Here is a 27,655-nt window from a genome sequence, read left to right as displayed (position 1 = left end):
CCCTATTTAAGTGGGAGCAGAAGCAGTTTACGTCAGAAGGAGCTCAGAAGAAAGAGAAGGACAGAAGGAGCTCAGAAGAAAGAGAAAGACACAGAGAGCTGAGAGAAAGACACAGAGAGCTGAGAGAAAGACACAAAGAGCTAAGAGAAAGAGAAGAGAGCTAGAACTGATGTCCTGCTTTGTTTGCTGGCAAATAAAGAAGATTTCTCTCTCATACTGGTGTGTGCTGTCTGACTCCTGAAGCATCACAAATTCCTATCTCAATTCCTGCAACAGCACCATTCCATGCTACCTATCCCAGGACAAGCAGTGACTTCCCCCCTCCCCCCTATGTTCATCTCAATAACAGATTATGGACTTTTCCTCCAGGAACTTGTCCAAACCTTTTTAAAACCCAGATACACTAACCACCATTACCACATCCTCCGGCAATGAGTTCCAGAGCTTAACTATTCTTTGAGTGAAAAAAATGTTTCCTATTTGTTTTAAAAGTATTACCATGCAGTTTCATTGACCCCTGTTTTTTGTACTTTTTGAATGAGTGAAACATCGATTCACCTCCACCTGCTCCACACCACTCAGGATTTTGGCAGGTGTAAGTCCTCAGGTGCACTAATCCGTGCTAAGTGCTAGTCTACAAAGTTTGCTTAGTGCTAAGCGGCCTTTACAGAATTGGTGTTTAATGCAGATTTTAACAGCGCTTAGCTTTGGGCATCATTTACTGAATCTGGCCCATAGCACCCGTATTTTTCATAGCTAATTTGTGGTGCACTTTCTTGAACTTCCCCAGCTGATGATTTCCTAGCTACATGCGCTATTTTAAGGTGCATTAAATACAGATAAAGAAACTAAGCACAGTCCAGATTCTGTAATAAGAAAGCGGTGCCTAGGTTTGGAGGTAGAGAAGATGCCTATATATTTCCTATTTTATAAAGACATGTGTAGAGGAATTTTCTAAGTCAGACTTTGGACATTTTGCACTAAACGTAACAAAGATCTGAATAAGAAATAAACCTGTTTTTCAAAAATACCATTTAGAACAAGGTTTTATGTTTTGTGTGTTTATCATTTTAGGCCATTTAAAAAAAATGCACAAGTTAAAAACGCACAATTTCAAGCCATTGGGATATAGGAGGGGCCAGCATTTTTAGCAGGCTGGTCCCCCAGACATCCCAGGAGAGCAATGGGGCACCCTAGGATCCACTGCTGTGGACTTCATATAAATGCTCCCAGGTACACATCTCACTGTTGCTCCCTTATCTTGTCTGCTGAGCTCTCCTAAACCCACTACCCCCAACTGTACACTACTACAATAGCCCTTATGAGTGAAGGGGACACCTATATGGGGTACAGTGGATTTTGGAGGTGTCACGTCTGTGGTCGTGACCCCTCTCAGACTTACCTTATTTCTGGGGGTCAGCTTCTGAGCTGGCTTCTGCCTGTCCTTTCTGAGTTAGTTCTGTCTCTGTGTGCTAGCTGCTTCCAGCGTGGCTCTAATTACTCCACTATACTGCACCTGTGTGTGTTGCCTGAGTTAGCTCTGCCTCTGTCTCTGTGTGCTGGCTGCTTCTAGCATGGCTCTAATTACTCCACTATACTGCACATGTGTGTTGAGCCTCTCTATGCTTCAGTATGCTTTCTGCCTGCTTCTTGGTTTGTGCTCCCCTCACCCTCTGGTGACCAGGACCGGTGGCTGCCATAGACTGTCTTGCTGTCCCTACCCGTTCCAGGCTTCAGCTCAGTCCGGTCCAAATCTTCCAGGCTGTCAGACTTGTCTTTCTTGTTTGTGCCTGCACAGCACCCGTAGCTGCCTTGTGATTGCTGCAGCTAAGTCTCAGCTGCTGCTGGGCTTATTAGCCATTTGGAAACTTCTGTGTTTGCCTTTGCATCACCTAAGGTCCCTGGTATGCTGGTGTGCGCTGTGCACTTCTGCCTAGTCCAGTTTTTTGTCTGAGATTCTTGTCTGTTTCTAGTATAGTGTTTGTGTAGTTTATCTTGTACTGTATTGCTTGTTCCCAGTCTTGTTTGTATTTCTCTGTCTAGTTCTTGGTTGTCTTTGTTCCCTGTTTTAGTGGCTGCCCTGGCAGCTTTCAGTCTTGTCTTTTGTCTGTCAGTATTTGTTCCCTGTTTTAGTGGCTGCTCTGCAGCTTTCAGTCTTGTCTCTTGTCTGTCAGTATTTGTACCCTGTTTTGGTGGCTGCTCTGCAGCTTTCAGTTCCCATCCCTTTTGCCTGTCCACTTCCTGCCCTGTCCGGTAAGTCCTGCTGGCCAACTGCACCCAGGGGCTCAACTCCTGAGGAACGGTGGTCAAGTGCAGGTGAAGACTAGCCGTCCCTGTCAGAGTTCTGTCTTATCCCTGTGTGGGGTGGTTTTGCCTGCCGCTGCCACTCCTCAGCAGTGGCCCAAGGGCTCACAAACCTAGTTTCTGCCTGGAAAACGTAACAGGAGGACTCCCAGTTTCTACCACAAGTGTAACAGGTAAGGGGAGGTAAAGGCCTGGGTCCACCTGTCTGCAGTGCAATTCACCTACCCCACCACTAGACAACTCCAGGGACCTGCATGCTGCTCTAATGGACATGGCTATAACATCTGAGGTTGTCATAGACTAGTGAATATTATTTTTATTCATATTTTTGGGGTGGGGGGTGGGAGGGTGGTCACTGACCACTGAAGGAGTAATGGGGGTCATCCCTCCAGTGGTCATCTAGTCATTTAGAGCAGTTCTTTGTGCCTTATTCGTTCCAAAAAAGGTCTACACAGTAATGTTGACGTTTTCACCCTAGACGTTTTGGTTTGTAAAACGTCAAAATGTTAGGCCTACCCTAATTCCACCTTCGAAACACCCCCTTATGATTTGGATGCACTGCAGACAAAATGCATAGATAGACCTCTGCAAAACAGGTTTCGAGAATACCGATTTGCAAGTTTAGAGAAACAAATGGTGCTTTATGACACTTTTTGGATGTTTTTCTCTTTAACAAATGAGCCCCATAGGCACCTATGTGTCTTTATAAACATACTGGCACAGATTTGCAGAAATCATGCTTAGATTTAAAGCTTAAAGAATGCCACTAAGGCAGTGGCGTAGCTACAGGTAGGCCTAGGTGGGCCGGGGCCCACCCACTTAGGGCTCAGGCCCATCCAACAGTAGCATATGTTTAGCAGTAGCTAGTGGGGATCCCAAGCTCCACCAGCTGAAAACTTCCCCCTGATGATAACAAAAACCCTGCTCTCCACGATACTGGCACCTGCGCATGCTCAGTTTTCAGTACATGCCTACTGCAGACTGCCAAAGTGGTGAGAAGCATTTTCCCACCAGCTGAGATATTATTTTGGTGGGAGGGGGAGAATGCTTGGTGCCCACCCACTTCTTGCCTAGGCCCAACCAAAATCTGCTGTCTGGCTACGCCCCTGCACTAAGGGCTAGATTTTATGTTTAAATCATCTTTATTAAACAACAATAACAAGGCAGCATAACTACTAGATGCATATATATTACAATATGATTCCCCAATCCCCCAGTAGGGTTAGATTTTATGTAAGACACCAAAAAAATCAGCGCCAAAAAAACCACTATTCTATAAGCCGTGCTTAAAGTTAGGCACAGTTAATAGTATAGCGCTTATGCCCGGGAATTGTGCCTAAGTTTAGATGCGGTCATTTGAACCAACTGAAACTATTGAACCCTACTTTAGGCTTGTATCCCCATTATTCTATAACAATGAGTGTTAATTTTAGGAACACCCCTGTTCCACCCATGCTCTTCCCATTTCTGTGTCCCCCTTTTCAAATCGTATGTAAAATGCAATTAAATTTAATTAGTGCCAATAATTGCTTGTTAAGCCAATTATTGGTGCTAATTAGCTTGTTATGTAATTAAATTTCATGCACAATTTTTAGCATCTTTTACAGAAGTGTACATATCTTCTTTCAATGATATGAACTTACTCATAAAGAAACTGTATGCATTTAGAATGTGGATTTGAAGAATTCTGTAGATTATGTGGCAAGACCTGGTCTCAAAACAAAAAAAGGGGGGTGTGGATAGGACATGAGAGGTGGAGAAGAACCCTTAGAAGACCTAATGAGAAAGAAAATATGATTTTACGATCATTACTCAAATGTTCTGGGGGGGGCAAACTAGAAACTTTAGAAAAAAAGAGAAATAAGAGCCTTCTAGGGAGAGGGACATTAGAATATGGTAAAGACCTGCAAACATGGTGAAACAATGAGGAAAGCTAAGGTCAGAATGGTGTGCCATGGTTCCCAGGCTTCATATCAAAAACAGCACGTGACGATAGGTGACTAGAATGAGAATATGTAGTATGTATTTGATCATCACTACGAGGGCAAAATTCTCCCATAAGTAAATGATCAGGGACAGATCCTGGTTCAAGTTCTTCCACAATATGCATTATGCAATAATATTAGCCACCCATTCCACTTCCCCAATCCATTATAGCTAGCAACAAGACATTTCCATATAACTGCTTTTGTTTTCCTTAAGGTAGAGGGAAGAAAGATAGGGGTCCTTTAGAAAGGCGCGCCAAGAAATGGTCTGCACTGGTGTAGGCACATGTATTGGACGAACGCAGGTCCATTTTTTTTAGTGCGCATGCAAAAAAAAGGCTTTTGTCAAAAATGAATGTATGGAAAAACAAAAACCAGCGCGCCTCCATTTTGGGTCTGAGACCTTACTGCCACCCATTGACTAAGCGGTAAGGTCTCACACATTAACCGGGCGATAATCGTCAACGCACGTACACTGCCGATTACTGCCCTGTTAGCGCCACGCGGTAGAAAATAGGTGTTTTCTGCTGCGCATTTTGGACGTGCGTCAAAATTAGGATTACTGCATGTGGCACGCGGTAGCTGGGCAGTAGTTCTAATTTGATACTTATTGTATGGGCATAGGCACCTATCCAGCTTATTCCATATCATCATGCTGATCAATCCATAGACTGGTGGGTTGTGTCCATCTACCAGCAGGTGGAGATAGAGAGCAATCCTTTTGCCTCCCTATATGTGGTCATGTGCTGCCGGAAACTCCTCAGTATGTTCTCTATCTCAGCAGGTGGTGGTCACGCACAGCAGGAGCTCTGGCTAGGTCTCCAAGCCTAATCTTTAGGTTTTGTTGAGTACCTGGGGTTGAGGGCTCTTCTTGAGCAAGTGCAAACCAGGTGGTGCCAGGTCCCTCCTTTTCTCCCTCCTCCCGCTGGCTCCGTTTAAAAAAAAAAAAATTTTGGACGTCCTTTAAGGGCGTTTATTTCAACGTTTATATCAGCGTCTATTGCAGCTGCTCACTGGGACACCAGTTCGTTACAGCTCGGAGCGGGAAGCAGGTAATTTTTACCTTTTGTAGTGGGCAGGGGGTTCCCCGATCGGTCTCCACGTGGCCTATGGCGTCAGAGGGCGAGGGCACGAAGAATCGCTCCCCGGACCGCGTGTGCACATCTAGCAGGGATGCGGGGGTTTCAAAACCTGAATCGCCTTTTTTGGGCGTCAGTTGGGAGGCCGGTCAGTGTCCCGGTTCTTCCTCCGGTGCGGCAGTTTTTCCCGCCATAAGCGCCCATCCCCCGCTGCTCGCCCACTCTATGTTGGCCGGCCACTCTGCTCGGACGGCTTCTTCTTGGGCCGCCCTCGAGCTGGGAGACGTTAATGCTATGGTCGCCCTTGATTCGGGTGACGGCAAGAAAGCGGCGAAAGTTAAGCGCCGTTCTTCCCACGCGGCTCCTTCTCGGAGTTTCGCGCCGGACGCCATTTTGGATGCGCAGCATGTTTCTCCCCCGCTCTTGCGAGCGCCGGTTGAAGGTGCGTCTAGGGCCGTGGCCCAGGCGACAGAAGTGCACAGTCTAGGGGGTTTCTCCCCTGAGTTCTTTTTGCTGCTGCATCAGGCTTTTCTTATGATAAACGCTGCTCCGGCTCCCCCCTCTGATCAAGGGGCTGAGGCCTCCGGAAGCAAACGCCCTCGGGTGGACTTCCAGGCCCTGGAGGACTCGGTCTCCTCTGATGTAGATGAGGGCAGCGTATCTGAGTTCTCTCAACAGTCCTTTGGGGATTCCTTGGAGGAGACGGATTCCCGCTCGGATGGAGCGGATGAACCCTCTGCAGCACGGATCTTTCGCTCAGAGGATTTGCCCAACCTGTTAGTGCAGGCCATGAGCATTTTGAAGAGTTCCTCTCCGGAGGACGTCTCTCCCTCAGCCTCTGTTGGCTCTGCCATTATGTGGGGGACTAAGCGCCCGCCTAGATCCTTCCACGTGCATGAATGCACACCTTGATTTCGGCTCAATGGGATTTCCCAGAAGCGAGCCTTAAAGTGGCTAGGGCTATGTCCCGCCTCTATCCTCTGCCTGAAGGTGAACGGGAGGCCTTTCTTGGGCCTACCGTGGATTCTTTAATCACTGTGGTGACTAAGAAAACGGCGTTGCCGGTGGAAGGTGGCACGGCCCTAAAGGACGCCCAAGACAGGAGTTTGGAGGCGGCTTTAAAGTCATCCTTCGAGGCGGCTGCTTTAAGTTTACAGGCCTCAATTTGTGGCTCCTATGTGGCCAGGGCGTGCCTGACGCTTGCGCAGCGGGCTTCCCCCTCGGATCCTTCCTTGAGGGCTGATTGGCCAGCCCTGGAATCGGGCTTGGCCTACTTGGCAGGCTGGCTGTATGATGTCTTGAGAGCCTCGGCTAAAGGTATGGCTCAGACAGTCTCTGCACGGCGGTGGCTTTGGCTGAAGCATTGGTCTGCTGACCACGCCTCTAAGTCTCGCCTGGCTAAGTTGCCTTTTAAAGGCAAGCTGCTCTTTGGGGTCGAGCTGGACAAGATTGTGACCGATCTCGGCACGTCTAAGGGCAAGAGGTTACCGGAGGTCAGGGATCGGGCCAATGGTGCCCGCCCCAGTTCCTCCAAAGGACGGTTTCAGGAAGCCCGTCGGTATTGCCCGGGCAAGTCGAGCTCCTCTACCCCTTTTCCATCAAAAGGAATTTCTCCCCCAAGCAGCATTCCTTTCGCAGAGACCGCCGTCCCAGAGGTGCCTCCTCCGGTCCTCCCCCAGGGTCTCGTACCCAATGACGGGGCGCTGGTCCATGGCCCAGAGCAGATTGGAGGACGCCTATCCTCGTTTCTGGGCGAGTGGACCAGGGTAACTTCAGACGCTTGAGTGCTGGAAGTCATCAGAGATGGCTACAAGCTAGAGTTCTGCCGACCCTTAAGAATCGGGTTTGTGCACTCTCCCTGCAAGTCTCCGGTCAAGCTGTGGCAGTGCAGCAGACTTTGGACAATCTGATCCGCCTGGGTGCGGTCGTTCCGGTGCCAGAAGATCACCCTGGCAAGGGACGTTACTCCATTTACTTTGTGGTACCTAAGAAAGGAGGTTTTGTCCGGCCTATCCTCGACCTCAAAGGGGTCAATCGGGCTTTGGAAGTTCGGCACTTCCGAATGGAGACTTTCCGCTCTGTTATAGCGGCAGTGCAGGCAGGGGAGTTCCTGGCATCCTTGGACATCAAGGAAGCTTACTTGCATATTCCCATCTGGCCTCCTCATCAACGCTTTCCGCGTTTTGCAGTTCTGAGGACACTCCCAGTTCAGAGCCCTCCCTTTCGGGTTGGCTACTGCTCCGCGGACCTTCTCCAAGTTATGGTGGTCATCGCGGCGTTCCTACGCAAGAAAGGAGTACAAGTTCATCCTTATCTTGACGACTGGTTGATCCGAGCCCCCTCTTATGCAGAGTGCGGCAGAGCTTCCGATCGGGTGATTGCTCTTTTGAGCTCCCTGAGGTGGATCATCAACTGGGAGAAAAGCCAGCTGCACCCGACTCAGTCCCTGGAGTATCTGGGAGTTCGATTCGACCCCCAAGTGGGCAGAGTGTTCCTGACAGACAATCGGATTGTCAGGCTTCAGGCTCAGGTGGACAAGTTCCTAGCAGCCTCTTCTCTTCGGGCTCGGGACTATGGGCAGCTGTGGGCTCTATGACGGCCTCGATGGAAGTAGTACCCTGGGTCAGGGCCCATATGAGACCTATACAGCTCTCTCTGCTGCAGCGATGGACTCCAGCTTCGGAGGATTACGCTGTGCACCTTCCCTTGGATCCAGCGGTGCGCAAGACGCTGAGCTGGTGGCTGAGGCCAGACAAGCCGTCCACAGGAATGCCTCTGGTGACCCCGGAGTGGGTTTTCGTCACGGTGGATGCCTCTTTGTGGGGCTGGGGAGCCCACTGCTTGGGAAGGACAGCGCAGGGGCTCTGGTCCCCTGCAGAGGCAGAGTGGTCTATCAACCTCCCGGAACTCAGAGCCATTCGGTTGGCGCCTTTGGAGTTTCTCCCGGGCCTGGTGCTGAAGCCAGTACGGGTCTTGTCGGACAATGCCACGGCTGTGGCCTATGTCAATCGCCGGGGAGGTACCAGGAGCGCCCCTCCAGCCAAGGAGGCCATGAAGCTATGCCTATGGGCGGAAGCAAACCTGGAACAGCTGTCGGCGGCCCACTTTGCGGGAGTCATGAATATTGCTCAGGCGTTCTTGGACATCACGAAGCGCTGGGGCCAGCCGAGCCTAGATCTGATGGCGTCTTCAGCCAATTGCCAAGTGCCGCGCTTTTTCAGCAGAGGACGGGACCCTCGATCTATTGGGAGTAGTTGCTCTTCTCCCACAGTGGCCGACACAGGAGCTTCTCTTTGTGTTCCCGCCTTGGCCCAGGTTGGGCAGGGTGCTAGGCCGGGTGGCAAAGCATCCGGGCCGGATAATCCTGGTGAGTTTGGATTGGCCCAGACGTCCCTGGTATGCGGACTTGATCAGGCTCTCAGTGGACGGACCTCTGCAGATGCCAGCGGAGCAGGGCCTGTTGCATCAGGGTCCCGTGGTGATGGAGGATCCCTCCCCCTTTGGTCTTACGGCCTGGCTATTGAGCAGCAGCGTCGGAGCAAGCAGAGCTTCTCAGACAAGGTCATCGCCACTATGCTGAGAGCGAGGAAGCGCTCTACTTCTACTTCTACTTCTACTTCTACTCTCCCTCCTCCAGATTTCAACCCCTTCTTCCACCTCAATCTCACTGTTTTTCCTCCTTTGAAGTCCACTCTATCCGCCTTTTCTCTCCTCTGCCTCTTCGAATAGCGGTCATTTATCGTCCCCCTGATAAGTCCCTTTCATCCTTTCTCAGTGACTTTGATGCCTGGCTTGCCTTCTTCCATGATCCTTCCTCCCCCTCTCTCATCCTTGGTGACTTTAATATTCCTGCTAATGATCCTTCCAACTCTTATATTTCCAAGTTACTCACTTTAACGTCGTCCTTTAATCTCCAACTATGCTCCACCTCCCCCACTCATCAAAATGGTCACTGTCTTGATCTCATCTTCTCCTCCAACTGTTCACCCTCTAGTTTCCTTGCCTCCGATCTTCCCCTCTCTGATCACCATCTTATAACTTTCACACTTAAATCTCCTCCCTCCCAGTCCCGTCCTATCCTATCTAATTTATCTAGGAATCTTCACAACATTGACCCTTCATCTCTATCCTCCCATGTTTCAAACCTCCTCTCTACTGTGGCACCATCCACGTCTGTCAACGAGGCTGTTTCTTCTTACAACAATACTCTATCCTCTGCCTTAGACACTCTTGCACCTTTGATGACCCGCCCTGTAAGGCGTACAAAACCCCAACCTTGGCTGACTTCTAATATCCGCTACCTACGTTCCTGTACCCGCTCCGCCGAACGCCTCTGGCGGAAATCTCGGGCCCTTGCTGATTTCTTACACTTTAAGTTCATGCTGACCTCCTTCCAATCTGCTCTTTTACGTGCCAAACAGGATTATTATATCCAACTGACCAACTCTCTTGGCTCTAATCCTCGACTTCTCTTCACCACATTGAACTCTCTCCTCAAGGTGCCCCCTCCCCCAACTCCACCTTCATTATCTCCTCAGACCCTTGCTGAATTCTTTCACAACAAGGTTCAAAAGATAAACCTTGCTTTCTCTACCTCACCAGCTCTCCCTCCACTAGTCCGTTCCCCTCTCTCTCCTTCCCCTCATTCCCTTTCCTCCTTTCCTGAAGTTACTATTGAGGAAACTACACTTCTCCTTTCTTCCTCAAAATGTACCACCTGTTCCTCTGATCCCATTCCCACCCACCTTCTTAATGCCATCTCTCCTACTCTTATTCCTTTTATCTGTCACATTCTCAACCTCTCACTTTCCACTGCGACTGTCCCTGCTGCCTTTAAACATGCTGTGGTCACACCTCTCCTTAAGAAGCCTTCACTTGACCCTACTTGTCCCTCTAATTACCGACCCATCTCCCTCCTTCCTTTTCTCTCCAAATTACTTGAGCGTGCTGTTCACCGCCGCTGCCTTGATTTTCTCTCCTCACATGCTATTCTTGACCCATTACAATCTGGTTTTCGCCCTCTCCACTCAACCGAAACTGCGCTTACTAAAGTCTCCAATGACCTATTACTGGCTAAATCCAGAGGTCAATATTCCATCCTCATTCTTCTTGATCTTTCCGCTGCTTTTGACACTGTCGATCACAGCATACTTCTCGATACCCTGTCCTCACTTGGATTCCAGGGCTCTGTCCTTTCCTGGTTCTCTTCCTACCTCTCCCTCCGCACCTTTAGTGTTCACTCTGGTGGATCCTCTTCTACTTCTATCCCTCTGCCTGTCGGCGTACCTCAGGGTTCTGTTCTTGGTCCCCTCCTCTTTTCTATCTACACTTCTTCCCTTGGTTCATTAATCTCATCCCATGGCTTTTCCTACCACCTCTATGCTGATGACTCCCAAATCTACCTTTCTACCCCTGATATCTCACCTTGCATCCAAACCAAAGTTTCAGCGTGCTTGTCTGACATTGCTGCCTGGATGTCTCAACGCCACCTGAAATTAAATATGACCAAAACCGAGCTTCTCATTTTCCCCCCCAAACCCACCTCCCCGCTCCCCCCGTTTTCTATTTCTGTTGATGGCTCTCTCATTCTCCCTGTCTCCTCAGCTCGAAACCTTGGGGTCATCTTTGACTCTTCTCTCTCCTTCTCTGCTCATATCCAGCAGACCGCCAAGACCTGTCGTTTCTTTCTTTACAACATCTGTAAAATCCGCCCCTTTCTTTCCGAGCACTCTACCAAAACCCTCATCCACACCCTTGTCACCTCTCGTTTAGACTACTGCAATCTGCTTCTTGCTGGCCTCCCACTTAGTCACCTCTCCCCTCTCCAGTCGGTTCAAAACTCTGCTGCCCGTCTCATCTTCCGCCAGGGTCGCTTTACTCATACTACCCCTCTCCTCAAGACCCTTCACTGGCTCCCTATCCGTTTTCGCATCCTGTTCAAACTTCTTCTACTAACCTATAAATGTATTCACTCTGCTGCTCCCCAGTATCTCTCCACACTCGTCCTTCCCTACACCCCTTCCCGTGCACTCCGCTCCATGGATAAATCCTTCTTATCTGTTCCCTTCTCCACTACTGCCAACTCCAGACTTCGCGCCTTCTGTCTCGCTGCACCCTACGCCTGGAATAAACTTCCTGAGCCCCTACGTCTTGCCCCATCCTTGGCCACCTTTAAATCTAGACTGAAAACCCACCTCTTTAACATTGCTTTTGACTCGTAACCACTCGCCTCCACCTACCCTCCTCTCTTCCTTCCCGTTCACATTAATTGATTTGATTTGCTTACTTTATTTATTTTTTTTGTCTATTAGATTGTAAGCTCTTTGAGCAGGGACTGTCTTTCTTCTATGTTTGTACAGCGCTGCGTATGCCTGTAGCGCTATAGAAATGCTAAATAGTAGTAGTAGTAGTAGTACTGTTTACGCCAGGGTTTGGCGTACCTTTGCATCGTGGTGTGAGGCAGGCTCACTTTCTCCCTTCACTGCTCCAATTTTATCAGTGTTGGCGTTCCTGCAAGAAGGTCTGGAAAAAGGCCTGTCGCTCAGTTCCCTTAAGGTCCAGGTAGCGGCTCTTGCTTGCTTCAGGGGTCACCTGAAGGGTGTTTCCCTGGCATTACAGCCAGATGTGGTGCGCTTTCTCAAGAGAGTTATTCACCTGCGCCCTCCTCTGCACGCAGTGGTACCGGCGTGGAATCTCAATCTGGTGCTAAGAGCCTTGCAGAAGCCACCTTGTGAACCCTTGTCGAGGGCATCTCTGAAAGAATTGACGTTGAAAGCAGTCTTTTGGTGGCTATCACTTCAGCCAGAAGAGTTTCCGAGCTCCAGGTGCTATCATGTCGAGAGCCCTTTCTGCAGTTCACTGAGGCAGGAGTGTCTATTCGCACAGTGCCTTCCTTCCTGCCCAAGATTGGTCCTCGCTTCCATGTGAATCAGCAGCTCTGTCTACCCTCCTTTCGTAGGGAGGACTACCCAGAGGAGTACTCTGCTCTCAGATATCTAGATGTGAGACGAGTCATCATCAGATACTTGGAAGTGACCAATGATTCCGGAAGTCAGATCATCTGTTTGTGCTGTTCGCAGGTCCTCGTAAGGGTCTGCAGGCTGCCAAGCCTACAGTGGTCTAGGAACCCATTGCAGCGGCTTATGTGGCCGCAGGGAAGGTGCCGCCTATCCAGCTGAAGGCTCACTCCACTAGAGCACAGGCGGCCTCGATGGCAGAGGCCGGGTCCGTCTCCGTGGAAGAGATTTGTAGGGCGGCAACTTGGGCATCGGCTCATACCTTCTCCAGACATTACCGCTTGACTGTGGGTGCTCGGGCGGAGGCCCGGTTTGGAACTTCAGTGTTGCGGTCAGGGATTTCTTTGTCCCACCCTGGGTGAGTACTGCTTCGGTACATCCCACCAGTCTATGGATTGATCAGCATGATGATATGGAAGGTAAAATTATGTATCATACCTGATAATTTTCTTTCCATTAATCATAGCTGATCAATCCATAGCCCCTCCCAGATATCTGTACTGTTTATATTCTGGTTGCATTTCAGGTTCAAGTTTAGTCTTCAGTTCCTGTTCAGGAGAACTTCGTGTTCAAGTTTTTTCAATTGGATTCTTCAGGAGTTGAGACGATTTTGTGTTACAGTGAGCTGCTGCATTCCTCTCCCCCCCCGTTTTACGGGGCTGGATTGAGACCTAAATTCTGCCGGCGCTCCCTCCCGCTTCGTGCGGCTGTAGGGCAGCTTTATACCCCTCCCGCTTCGGCGGTGTTAGGGTCAGTCAGCTCCTCCCGCGGTTGCGGTTGCAGGATAAGCCAGATCCCCCCGCATCGGCGGGTGTGGTGTCCCTCCCCTGCTCCGCGGGGATGAGCTGGACGGATTCCCCTCACCCACTTGTGTGGGGATGAGCTGGGTTAATTCCCCTCCCCCGTTTCGGCAGTGGTGAGCTGGGCAGAGTGTCCCTTTGTGGGTGTAATTCTCTAAGTGCTGAGTCCTGCGGATGGAGCTTTGATATCGACATACTGAGGAGTTTCCGGCAGCACATGACCACATATAGGGAGGCAAAAGGATTGCTCTCTATCTCCACCTGCTGGTAGATGGACACAACCCACCAGTCTATGGATTGATCAGCTATGATTAATGGAAAGAAAATTATCAGGTATGATACATAATTTTGCCTTTTCGAAAGAGAAAAACGCCTATAGTGCGACCTAAATCGGGAGATAGACGTTTGTCTTGCAAAGGCGCCCAAATCGGTATAATCAAAAGCTGATTTTGGGCGTTTCCAACTGCACTCCATCGTGGAAACGAATAAAGTTGACGGGGGCGTGTCGGAGGCGTGGTGGAGGCGGAACTGGGGCGTGGTTATCAGCCGAGGAGAGATGGGCGTCTTTAGCTGATAATCGAAAAAAAAAAAAAGGCGTTTTTACCGTGATTTTGGGTCACTATTTTTGGACCCTTTTTTTTCACGAACAAGTCCCAAAAAAGTGCCCCAACTGCCCAGATGACCACTGGAGGGAATCGGGGATGACCTCCCCGGACTCCCCCAGTTGTCACTAACCCCCTCCCACCAAAAAAACCCCCACTTTAAAAACTTTTTTCCCAGCCTGTATGCCAGCCTCAAATGCCGTACCCACCTCCATGACAGCAGAATGTGTTCGATCCTGTCACAGCCTTTCCCTGGGTCAGATGTGGCTCTCGGGTGCAGTACAGGGTCACATCAGCATTGCATTGTGGTGGGTGTAGGGTATTGGGCTCCGTGATTTCATTAGCTGGTGTTACAGTCTCACAATGTTGGTAGTTGGTAGGCTCTTCTCCCATGGTGCTTTTCCCCCTGCCTACTAGGTCAGAGTGTGCCCTGTTGTGTTTCCTGTTGTAGTCCATGCGGTAGTGGCCTTTTTTGTAAGCCAGTTTTAGTTCCCTTTCCTGTGTTAGCCACGTTAGACAACTTAGTTCTTCCCTTGAATGTGGCTGAATGAGGGCATTGTACAGCATTCTGCCAGTTCTGACCTACTGCTCATCTCAGTACCAGGGAGACTCGTTGCCAGTGGGGCACAACCTCTGATCTGCAGTTAAATGTGAGTAAAGGACGTTTTCGTAGAGATTAGTCTTCAGGTGTCAACTGGTGTGCCAAGGTTATATAGCAGCAACCAGTCCTAGAGGCCTGCGTGTATGCAGGTTCCTGGAGCACTTTTAGTGGGTACCGCAGTGCACTTCAGCCAGGTGGCCCCAGGCCCATTCCCCCCCCCCCCCACCTGTAACACTTGTGCTGGTAAATGGGAGGCCTCCAAAACCCACTGTACCCACATGTAGGTGCCCCCTTCACCCCTAAGAGCTATGGTAGTGTTGTACATTTGTGGGTTTTGGGGGAGGGGGGTTGGGTGTTCAGCACCCTAGGTAAGGGAGCTATGCATGTGGGAGCTTTTTCTGAAGTCCACCGCACTGACGTAGGGTGCCCAGTTGGTGTCCTGGCATATCAGGGGGGTGAGTGTACTACGAATCGTGGCCCCTCTCACGACCAAATGGCTCGGATTAGGACGTTTTTGAGCTGGGCGTTTTTAGTTTCCATTATAGCTAAAAAAAACAAACGCCCAGCTCAAAAATGTCAATTTTTTCGAAAATACGGTTCGGCCCGCCCCTTCACGGACCCGTTCTCGGAGATAAACACCCATGGAGATAGGCGTTTCCGTTCGATTATGCCCCTCCACGTCTTAGTAAAAGGGCCCCATAGTGATTAGTGTCTAAGGGGCCCTTTTACTAAAGGGTGTTAGAATCTGGGTTTAGCGTGTCTTAATATGAGAATGCTAAGTCCTGATTCAATGCAGCAGTATTTAGGCCTTTTTTATTTTTATTTTTTGCAGGCCCAAGTGCTGCTGTACGATTAATATTTCGCCAAAGTCGCTATGCCCATATCAGCCGTCTTCTGAAGTCACTTCATTGGCTCCCTATCCGTTTCCGTATACAGTTCAAGCTCCTCTTATTAACCTATAAGTGCATTCACTCTGCTGCCCCTCACTACCTCTCCACTCTCATCTCTCCCTACACTCCTTCCCAGGAACTCCGTTCACTAGGCAAATCTCTCCTAATTGTACTCTTCTCCTCCATCGCTAACTCCAGACTCCGTTCCTTTTATCTTGCCGCACCTTATGCCTGGAATAGACTCCCTGAGCCATTACGTCAAGCCCCATCCCTGGCCGCCTTCAAATCCGGGCTAAAAGCCTACCTGTTTGATGCTGCTTTTAATTCCTAACTTGTCACCTGCTCCTAACCTTTATCTTGTCTTCGTATATCCTATCTGTCTGTCCCACCCTTATCCCTTATTTGTCCTGTCTGTCTGTCCTAATTTAGATTGTAAGCTCTTTTGAGCAGGGACTGTCTTTTCTTCATATTAAATTGTGAAGCGCTGCGTATGACTAGTAGCGCTATAGAAATGATTTTAATAGTAGTAGTAGTAATCTTTCCATTAGCATGCGGGACTTACAAAAATTAACATGAGAGCACCTACCGCCTACTATTTAGGAGACACTAAGTGCTCCCGCTTTAACTCTGCATTAGCCAGGTAGTGAATGCTAATGTGAATGCATTAGCTGGTTAAGGCTTCCTTGCCCATTCTCCACCCATGACACGCCTCCTCCTAAAAATATTTTAAAAGATATAATGCACGGCTAATGCACAGAAAAATGGATATTACAATAAAACACTTTCACATTTTCTCGCATGTTAAGCACATGTTAGGGCTTAACGCCCTTCAGTAATAGAGTGCTTAAGGGGCCCTTTTACGAAGCGGCAGTAAGCCCAATGCGAGCTTACCGCTTGGTAAAAGGTTAACTACCACCGGACTACCGCAGCAGCCTGGCAATAGTTCCCTCCCCCAGCGTGCGCCATTTCCGGCAATGCAAAAATATTTCAATTTTTGTAGCGCCAGTGTGTACCCGGCAGTAATCGGGCAGTGCCACGCGCTTTCCAGTTATTGTCAGGTTAGCGTGGGAGCCCTTACCACCACCTCAATGAGTGGCTGTAAGTGCTCCCTCCCAAAATGGCCACGTGGTAAGTGGTTCACTTGCCGTACTGCCATTTCTTTAAGAAAAGGGAAACCTGCCTTTTACCCACTGTGGAAAAAGGGGGGCCTCAGCGTGCGTGAAAAATACATGTCGACACCAGCGCAGGCCCCCTTTTGCCGCAGCTTCATAAAAGAACCCCTAAGTGATTAAGTTTACCTGCTGGTGTCCAGGGACTGTAGTCGCTGTAGTAGTGTTTCAGAAACAGTTGCTTTGTTACTTTCTGCCAACTTGGCACTTTCACCGACATTCTGACTCTCCTTCCCATCGCCCATTAAAGCTGAAATTGTAAAATTTCGTGGAGGCAAGATAGGAGGAGCTTTTACAAACTCTGTCAGGAGAGACAAGAAAATAAATTAAACTGGCAAACTACATGTCCCCTAACTTCCAGCTATACTTATGTCTGCAACACAATGGGAACAAATGTAAGTGAAGCCACCATACAGTGCTAGACAATGCATGAGGACAGCTTCTGGGGACAAATTAATAACAGGGCACCTATGTCAAAGTTCCAAAAAACATCTAATATATGCTTATTTTATATAAGCAAGTTGTCATGCAGTGATCAAAAAGAACTGATCGTTTAAAGGACACCATTCAAAATGCTTCTAACAAAACACGTCAACCCCTGTCATTTCAACTTCACTGATACACAACTTACTTCTAAACAGTTTTAAAATTGGACCACCATACATAAATGAGTTCAGCACACTGTTCAGCACTTTATAAATTCACAGGATGTTGTAATCATTGGTCCAAAAGTCTATAAATATTTTGCATTGCATTTTAGGGATGTGCATTCATTTGAAATGGCGTGTCAACAACATTACTTACCGACAACTCAAAAACATTACTCAATGGCAAACAAAAACAAGCAGACTGCCCCCCCCCCCCCCCCCAGAATTTGTGCCTTCTTGTTTGCCATCAATAATGCACACTCTTCCTAAAGCCTGTGCATTGTTTGCAAAGAGTGCACATTCTTTCCCATACCCCATGCATACCAACCTGTATGCCCTTTATAGAATACATAGGTATATTTTGATGCTATCATTTAGGCACATCCGCAGTTAAAGTGAGAACCCTTTAAAGAACTGCCCTTCAGACATGTATCTGTATGTTTAATAAATTATCCCTGAAATTCTATACATCGCGCCTTACTTTCCAGTGGAAATTGAAGCGTATTCTATAACAACTAGTCGAAAAGGGCCGTTTCTGACACAAATGAAACGGGCGCTAGCAAGGTTTTCCTCAGAGTGTGTATGTTTGAGAGAGTGTATGTGAGAGTGACTGTGTGTGAGAGAGAGAGTGAATGTGCGAGTGTGTGTGTGTGAGAGAGAGAGACAGAGAGTGAGTCTGGGTGCGAGTGTGTCTGAGAGAGAGTGTGTGTGTGAGAATGAGAGTGTGTGCAAGTGCGTATGTGAGACACAGTGTGAGACAGAGAGAATGTGTTTCACACAGATACAGTGTGTGCTGTGATAAAGTCACCTCCAGGATAGTTGGGTTAAGGCAGTTTCAGTCTGAAATACAAGTCCCAGAAGGCATTGCAGGCAAGGAGCCAGAGGGGGAGATGAAGAACCCGGACTGGACTCCTAGCTGCAATCAGGGAAGACATGGGTGTAAGTTGGCAGGTTGTGTAGAGTGGCTGCCACTGGGCGGAAAGAGAGGAAACCCTGTGTGCAGGAGCTCATCATTGGTCTCATTAGTTTAATGCTCAACTCAGCTGGTTTGGGGTGTGAGGAAGCTAATGGAAGGAGAATGATTGGTTGTGGTAGCTGAAGCCAGGGATTGATTAGGCAGGTGGGAAGGAGCCCCAGGAGTTCAGTTCAGGAGAGAGAAGCAGAAGGAGAGAAGCAGTTGCAGGCTGAAAACCCTTGGGCAGGGAGGTCCCTAAAGTTTTTGCAGGCTGAAAACCCTTGGGCAGGGAGGTCCCTAAAGTACTGAAGCAGGCTGAAATTCCTTGGGTGAGAGGAAGTCCCAAAAGTATTGAATTCACTGTGAAGCTGATGCAGGGGAAAACCCTTGGGTAGAAGGAGTCCCTAAAATATTGAACTCTCTTGAAGGTAAAGAGGATAGAAGGTAGAAACTGCTGCTTGGTGACTGAACTGTGATGATGAACTGAAAGAACTGTTTGTCTTGGGAATTGAATTACTGTTTATTGTGCATTGGATAAAGAGCCCAGACTGGAGCCTGTAAGCCTTTATTGAATCCTGGTATGTGCTATGCTGCTGTTGGAACTGTGTACTAGAAACCTGCATGGAATAAAAGTCCATAAGATTGAAGTTACTGGTGGACATCTATTTCTTCATTGTGCCGGGAGCCTGTGGCTGGAGGAGATTGTTCTATCCTTGGCTGCACCTAGGGGCACCTGGTTACAGTGCGAGAGAGAGAGTGTGTGTGAGACTGAGTGTATGAGACCAAGAGAGTGTGTGAGTGACTGTGTGACACATAGAGTGAATGTGATACAGTGTGAGACAGAGTGTGTGAGAGTGAGAGAGAGAGAAAGCGAAAGACATTGAGTGTGTGTGTGAGAGAGAGTGCGTGTGTGTGTGTGTGTGACAGAGATACCTCCCCCCCCTTTCTGGTGTCAGGCCACCCTCCCTCCCTCTCTCTGGTGTCAGGCCCCCCCCCCTCTCTCTCTGTTGTCTGAGCGTTATTGTGCAGGATGCTGAGCTCTGGCTGTGCTTCAAGGAACTGACCAATCCTATTTAATAGAATGCACCTCCAACATTCTGAAGCTGAGAAACCTCGTGTGGTTGGTCACTTCTGCTTGTGAGGAACCCGGAAGTACGTGATGTCAATTCAGGAGATGGATACAGAGAGCAGGAATGCCTCAGCCATGCAGTCAGCTTCAGAATGTTGGAAGTGCGTTTTATTATATAGGATGCACGTAACTTAATTGGTTATCTAGCTAATCAGCTCTGTCAATTGGATTTTAACAAGCAATTATCAGCACTGGCATTAAGGGTTCCTTTTAGTAAGGTGCGCCAAAAAATGGCCTGTACTGGTGTAGATGCGTGTATTGGATGCACGCAGGTCCATTTTTCAGTGCACCTGCAAAAAAGGCATTTTTTGGGGCGGAAAATGGACATGTGGCAAAATGAAAATTGGCGTGCGTCCATTTTCAGCCTGAGACCTTACCGCAACCCACTGACCTAGTGGTAAGGTCTCACACGTTAACTGGGCAGTAATCCTCAGCGCGCATACAATGGTGATTACTGCCCGGTTAGTGCTGTGCGCCGGAAACGTTTCCAGTGCGTGTAGCAGATGTGTGTAAAAAATGAAATTACCGCCCGGGCTACACGGTAGCCAGGTGGTAGTTCAAAACTGACGCACATGGGACACGCATACACACCTACGCGGCTTAGTAAAAGGACCCCTAAGTAAGATTTACGCACACAACTTGCTAAGTGTATTCTATAACATAGTGTGCATAAATTCCAAGTCACATAGTTAAAAAGGGGGTGTGGTTATAGGCATGGAATGAGCATGTCGTGGGCATTTCTAAAATCTATGTGCATTATTATAGAATACATCTGCTCTGCATCTTTATGCATTGAGATTTACACCAAGGAAAACATGGCCTAAATGGATGGTCACATGGAGAGGCGCTCAGAGTATTTTATATACCACGCTGAAATTTAGCCAAGTCTATAAAATGTAGGCATACTTTAGAGAAAACGCCTAGCTGTATTTTTTGTCCATGTGGATTTTTCAGGCGCCATATTATAGAATCTAGCTCAATATGCATATGTCACAATTCTATCTCTGCTCTGCCCAAACTACAATCCTTTGGGAACACCTACACACATATGATGTAACAGAAGGGGCACTCTTTCTGTGTACCTACTTTTTACATGTATCTGTGGGTGCATAGTTTTATAAATGCCCATTTCTGTGTGCAAAGTAGACTCTACATGCAGAAAATGCTTTACAAAATTACCCGAGTGTATTTAATCAAATATCCCATATTTTAAAAAACATACAAACTAGAAAACAAATATACATCACTGCCTAAACCACACCTCTAGAAATGCCTATGAACATACACATGAGTACATCGTTGTATTGGTGCTCATACTTTCACTCACCTATTTGGCTGTGCAATTTTATAAGAATGCTCCTCCACACTGAATGCAGAAAATGTTTTTTTGCAATTACCCCCATTGTGTACAGTCACCTACTGTACTGTATAGCATCCTGGCTCGATTCAATTGAGCTTCAACCTTCATGAATTAAATATTCATCTTTTGAATTTCCCCTTTTTCAGTTGAACTATGATTGCCATGTTAGTCCACTTGAACATGTGGAAAAAAGGGTCAACAAACAAGTTACAAGTGATAGCTTATATTGAACTAACAATGTTTGACAAGCTTTCAAGAGTTATCTTCTCTTATTCAGGTCAGTGAAGAAACAATGCAGTTACACACTGTAATTAAATAGTAGAAACCCACCTAGGTCTCAGGCTATCTGCATATTTCATTATAGACAGAGATGATACAACTCAGTGCCGTACCGAGGGTGGGGCGGTAGGGGCGGTCTGCCCCGGGTGCACGCTGCAGGGGGGTGCAGGGAGCCGCTGGTTCCCTGCTCCCTCTGATGTTACTTCCTGTTCCAGTGTGCAGCGGCAGCCAAAAAAGCAAACAGCACACTAGGAATTATTAGGAAAGGTAAATAAGAGCAAGAATACTATGCCTCTGTATCACTTCATGGTGTGACCTCACCTTGAGTATTGCGTTCAGTTCTGGTCGCTGTATCTCAAAGATATAGCGGAATTAGAAAAGGTTCAAAGAAGAGCAACCAAAATGATGAAGGGGTGGAACTCCTGTCATAGGAGGAAAGGCTAAAGAGGTTAGGGCTCTTCAGCTTGGAAAAGAGACAGCTGAGGGGAGGAATGATTGGGGTCTACAAAATTCGGAGTGGTGTAAAACAAATAGAAGTAATCAGGATTTTTTTTTTTTTACTCTTTCAAAAAGTTCAATGAATAGGCTACACTCAATGAAGTTACATGAATACACTTTAAAAAAAACATAGGAGGAAATATGTTTTTCACTCAACAAATAGTTAAGCTTTGGCGCCTTCAGTCCTGGCGTCTTTTTGACAGTTTGAACATCACAGCTACTTTTTTACTCAGCGCCCAGCTTGTTACTACCCCATATTCAGGTTCTACGGAACCGAAACGCCCTGTTTCCCATATAAGTGGGTGACGGGAGCTTTATTTACTTTCAGCACCGCACTGGTGCAATGTTAAATCGCTTATCAGCTAAGTATAAGGGCCGCTGTCTTTATTTGTGGTTTTCTCTATATTTTTATTTTCAATTGAAGTGCAAATAAAATTAAAATTAAAAATGTATTATTTCCAAAAAGATCACTACAGCTCAAGTGGCAGATGGTTATCTTACATTTGGTGCTGCAGATCTGAAATAGCTGGGGGCTATAAGAGATCTCATAGCCGGTTCACTTGGTTTATGATGCCTCAATGCTGAATGTACTTTTGATACAGTTCATATAATATGTTCTTTCTACCACTGATTCTCATTTAAAACACTTCTCTCTTGCCTTGTAATCGTTGTTTTGGAAGTGTTGAATTTTTCCATTTTTTTTGGTAGAAACCCAAATAGTAGCAAGAATGGCTTCCCCATGTCTGTCTCAATAGCAGACTATGGACGTTTCCTCCAGAAACTTGTCCAAACCATTTTTAAAACCAGATACGCTAACCAATGTTATCACATCCTCTGGCAACGAGTTCCAGAACTTAACTATTCGTTGAGTGGAAAAATATTTCCTCCTATTTGTTTTACAAGTATTTCCACTTCCTCAAGTCTGTAATTTTTGAAAGAGTAAAAAGTTGATCAACTTCTACTCATTCTACACCACTCAGGATTTTGTAGACCTCAATCACATCTCCCCTCAGCCGCCTCTTTTCCAAGCTGAAGAGCCCTAACCTCTTTAGCCTTTCCTCATATGAGAGGAGGTCCATCCTCTATCATTTTGGTTGCTCTTCTTTGAACCTTTTCTAATTCCGCTATATTGTTTTTGAGATATGGTGACCAGAACTGAACGCAATACTCAAGGTGAGGTTGCACCATGGAGCAATACAGAGGCCTTATAATATTCATGGCCTTATTCACCATCCCCTTCCTAATAATTCCTAGCATCCTGTTTGCTTTTTTGGCCACTGCTGCACACTGGGCATAAGATTTCAGCTTATTGTCTAAAACATTTTTCACCCCTCTAGAGGTTGCAGTGGTGGTGATAGCAATTCATAAATCGCTGCCTGAACCAGCCCCAGAGCTTTTCTTTTGCTGCATTCTGCCCCTGTGGAAAGAAGAAGTTACTTCAGAGAGGGCAATTGGAAAGGGAAAGCTCTGGTGCTGGCAAATGCAGCATTTTTTGAATTGTTACCACTGCTGCTGCCTCTAGAGGGGAGAAAGACACATTTAAAGGCATATGGGGAGGTTTGAGAGGGGGTGAGCTGCTGGACCACAAGTGGGGTTGAGAGAGACAGGGGTTGATGGACCCAGGGGTGGAGGAAAGGGAGAAATATGCTGGACAAGTAGAGGATGAGAGACACTACTGGGGGCCAGTGAGGCAGGCTTTTGGTGCCATTGAGGCTTGATGCTGTGCTTCACCTGGCCCATGTCTTGAGCCAGCCTTGCTCCTCCCTTGTAAATATGGGCTATGTAAGGTAAGCAGGTATTTGCAGAATAGTGTTTAGGTTTCATGCTCGCATATATTCATGTAATTGTGCACATGTGTGTATATGGTGAAATTCTATACATTTATGCACATACCCTCCTCCCCCCAATGTTCAGCGCTATTTAACCTGTTAGTAACAGCCGCTGACCGCTTAAACAGTGTTTAAGTGGCTAACCGTGAATATTCAGTGGGAGATAACCGGTTATTTCTGCTGAATATCTGCAGTTAGTGCATAGCAGCTAACCAACTACATCACACGATATAGCCAGTTATCGCTGATATTCAATGCTGGGTTTAGTGGTTAAACAGGACCACATAAATAGCAGTCCTACCTTTAACCACTAGGAACAACGGTTAGCGCTGAATATCGGCTTAACTGGTTAAGTTCTGGCAGCCAAAAATGAAACTAGAAATTCAATGCTGATCACCGGATATACAGCAGCACTGAATTTCTGAGTTCAGCGCTGGTAGTGGGCTTTAACCACACTGCCCGCTACTGGCTAAATATTGGCCCCATAATGAGCAAGTAGAAGTTAGTGCCCTAAAAAGGTAGACATATATTATTGTATTTATGTTTATACTTGGTCGTTTTATTACTGTTATGCTGTTAACAAGATTGTAAGTTTTATGTTAAACTGTACCTGCTGTACACCACCTTAGGTGAATCTCTTCATAAAGGTCGTTAATAAATCCCAATAAATAAATAAATAGGGAAAAGAGGGGGGGGGGGGGAACTCTATACCCTCCTAACCAGAACGCAATATAAAATGGGGCAGACCCTTAAAACATCAAAATATGACACATTTTACACTACTTGATTAATTAAAAGATACAACGGCATCAGATGTTCATGAAAAAAGCTATGAGATCTCTTATAGCGCCCAGCCTTGAACCTGTGAGGAGAGCGTTTTTTTTGCCAGTAGAACTGGTTGTACTTGTGACTATGCTACATAACCCTGCATGCAGGTCTTGGACCAAAACGCCATTGCTTTTTTAGTGTGGGTGTCAGGTGTTTTCTTCTGCCAAATTGCTAGCATGGAGTGTGTTTTGCAAAATTGAGATAAGTAGCCGCTTCATTTTCATTTTTACTTGACATTTTCACAAAATAAAGAGTTTAAATCAATAAAGTACAGATACTTTGGCAAGTGATTGATGGCAAATTATTTGATCTGGAATAGCTGGGGGGGGGGGGCGCTATAAGAGATCTTATAGCTTTTTTCATGAATATCTGATACCGTTGTATCTTTTAATTAATCAATTAGTATAAAATGTGTCATATTTTGATGTTTAAGGGTCTATCCCATTTTATATTCCTCCTCTGTACTTTTGCTAGAAAGGTAGAGGCATTGGCTTTCTCCCCCATTATCAGATATAGGGCCCTTAAACTGTATAGTGTTACAGTTGCACTACACCTAGATGAGTTTGTACCATGTAAACAAAATGTTACTGCATTGTTTTTTTCATTGACTTGAGGAAGAAAGAATGACTCTTGAAAACTTGTTAAAAAAACATTAAGATACTCCAGCAAAAAGGTATCACTTACAACTCTTTTGTTGACCCTTATGTTCACTTTTTAGAGAAAATTCTACCGATAAAATTAGCAGGAGGAAGTATATTTCAGGCATACTGTAATTTAAATATAGAGGATGGTTTACAGAGCACATTATGCAAAATTTGCTACCATATAAGTAGGGTGTAATCCTACATGCACTCTTATACATACATAAACTAGGCATTTGGGGGAGGGGGGAACAGAGTTGTGCAGAATTTGGTGCTTTACAGGTATAGGAAGTGAATTTAGTAGGTTCACATCTGTAAAAAGCAGCACATGAAAATTGTCACACATATGTAAGTACTGATTTTTTTTTTGTTACATTTGTACCCCATGCTTTCCCACTCATGGCAGGCTCAATGTGGCTTAGGGTTAAATGACTTGCCCAGAGTCACAAGGAGCTGCCTGTGTCTGAAGTGGGAATTGAACTCAGTTCCTCAGGACCAAAGTCCACCACCCTAACCACTAGGCCACTTATATGTGCATGTATGCACCATGCACAGATTTGAAGGTAGCATGTTGTGGACATGATTTCCAGCATTCCTTATAATTGTGTGTGTATTTTCTAGTTTGCAACAGAAATACGCATATACTTCAAAAAGTTCCCTATCTGCATTTACACCCGCTCCAGAGCATATATAACAGTCAGCTAACTGCTCATTTGAACCTGAGGTGTGAAGGAATGATTTAGGGAAGGAGCATATGTTTTTCCTGCAGCATTATGTATTTTACAAAAGGCTCCATATTTAGTGAGCCTTTTGTAATATACATTGCAAACTGTGAATGTCTCAACTTGGCTGTCCCTGTTCTGACCTAGATGACCTATACAAAATTGAGCTTACACTTTAAAATGCAAAATATATTTGTATAACCCAGTAGACATTCACATGCTTCAATGCCAGCATAAATACACAAATGTCTGCATCTGCTAGTTGCACATATCAAGCATCAGTTTTCAAAGGGAAAGTGTATATGTATTTTTTTCCCTAAAACTGCCACTCTTTAAATCTATAGAGACTGCATACACTTATGTAATTTGTCTATAATTAACTCTCTTTCTAAACTGGGTAAATCTCAATATAGAGAGGTGATGACTTCTTGTAATTTGGACTGGCATGTTCAGGGACAAATGGTTCACCATCTTCTCGCTGATTAAATCAGTGATTCTCAACTAGTACTTGGGACACACGTGCCTATTCAGGATATCCATTGTGAACATGAATGAGATAGCTGTACACCGGTGTGTGGCTACCATTGAGCGAGCCCGGCATAATGCCCAGGGCTGCCCAATGGTAGGGGCCGTCTGCAGCTGAACCCTCCCCCTCCCCTGCAAGTCTATCATCCTTCCCTTCCTTTCCTCTACCCTGGAACCACTCCAGCCCCCCTCCCCCGCAACGGTCCTCCAGACGTGTGGCAGTCATCAGCAGAGGCAGTTCTGAACACAGGCTATCTGCGAGTCAGATCTGTCCGAGCCTTCCCTATGTCACATCCTGCCTCTCTGATGCAATTGCCTCTGTGCGGGATTTGGTGCAGGGAAGGCCCTGGCAGGGCTGGCTCACAGCAGCCTGTGTTCAGAGCTGCCTCTGCCAATCATTGCCAGGCGTTCTGGAGGACCAGCGGGGGTTGTGGTGCTGGAGGGGTATTGGACACACAGAGGTGGAGGAGGGGGGCTGGAGAGGAGCTGGATCTGTAAGGAGGTAGGGGAGAGATGATGAACTTGGAAGGAGGGAAGCAGAAGGAAGAGAGAAAGACAGAGAGAGGGAGGGAGGGAGGGAGAGAGAGACACGGAGAAAGGGGGTGGGGAGGAGGCATGATGATGGATCTGGGGAGAGGGGAAAAAAAGAGAGACAGAGACCTGAAGCAAAGGCAGAGAAGAAATACTAGACCTGGGGAGGGGGAAACAGAAGGAAGAGAGAGACAGACCTGGAGCAAAGGGGAAGAGGAAGAGAGGGAAGAGATAGCTGGACTGGGGGTGTAGGGGGAAGCAGAGGGACGAGAGGTGGGATGGAAAGACATGTGGACCAATGGAGAGAAGGGAGAGTTATGCTGGACCAAAGGGTAGGGGAGGCAGTCAGAGGTGAGGAGTGCAGGAGCAAAGGAAGAGATAGGGGAGAAGCTGGAGATGGGGAGGGACAAGGATACAGAGAAGAGATGCTGGCATGGAGGGAGCATGGGGATAGGGACACAGTGGCATTGCTGGATACAAGGGGTGGGATAGGTATACAGAGGGGGATGCTGAATATGGGGAGAAGATATGGATAGGGACAAAGAAGGGAGACATTGGACAGGATGGATAGGGTTGCAGAGGAAAGATGGATGGTGGACATAGAGAGAGAAAAGAAATGCTAAAAGAACAAGAGATCGTGGAAAAGCAAAAACAACAGAGGAAAGCAGATAAAAGACACTGGGATGAAAGCAATGCTCAGACAAAAGGAGTAGAAAAAAAGTTTATTTTTCTGAATTTATTAATCATAACCCTTCGGATTCTACATAGTGCGACCAGAGTTGCTTGCGCAAATCAGGTCATATTCTGATTTGCATGCGCAATTTAATTATCTTATCAAGCCAATCAGCACTGATAATTGCCACTTCACAGGCAATTAGACACTAATTGGCATTAATTAGAATTTACGCGCAGAACCTGTAAAGCGTATTCTGTAAATTGTAAGATGCAGAATCAAAAAGGGGGCGTGGAATGGGCAGGTTGTGGGCATTTCTAAAATCTATGTGTGCTGATATAGAATACACCCACTCCGCACCTAACTTAGGGTCCATTTACAAAGCACGCTAGTGTTTAATATGTGTTAATCATTAGCAAGCGCTAAAAACACCACCGCACCATTGTAAAAGACCTCCTTAGTCATCGGCATTTAAACCAAGTTTTACTTGGCGTAAATAACAGTGTCTAAATTTTGTTATGTGGATGGGCACTAGATGTATTCTATAACCGAGCCTAACTGTAGGCGTAGTTTATAGAATATGCCTAGGTGT

At 46.8% G+C, this 27,655-nt stretch overlaps 1 protein-coding gene across 1 annotated transcript in view; it reads right to left on the bottom strand.

The window, feature by feature from the left end:
• INPP5D (inositol polyphosphate-5-phosphatase D) overlaps positions 1–27,655 on the bottom strand; it is a 420,594-nt gene that overhangs the window by 200,050 nt on the left and 192,889 nt on the right. Inside the window, exon 4 of the mRNA XM_030216155.1 lies at positions 16,576–16,747. Coding sequence (XP_030072015.1) covers positions 16,576–16,747 — 172 coding nt within the window. The remainder of the gene's footprint in view (positions 1–16,575; positions 16,748–27,655) is intronic.

This window comes from Microcaecilia unicolor, chromosome 10 (assembly GCF_901765095.1).
Source record: "Microcaecilia unicolor chromosome 10, aMicUni1.1, whole genome shotgun sequence".
NCBI lineage: Eukaryota > Metazoa > Chordata > Amphibia > Gymnophiona > Siphonopidae > Microcaecilia > Microcaecilia unicolor.
Note: the sequence above shows the minus strand (reverse complement) of the source record. Positions and strands in the feature narration are given on the sequence as shown.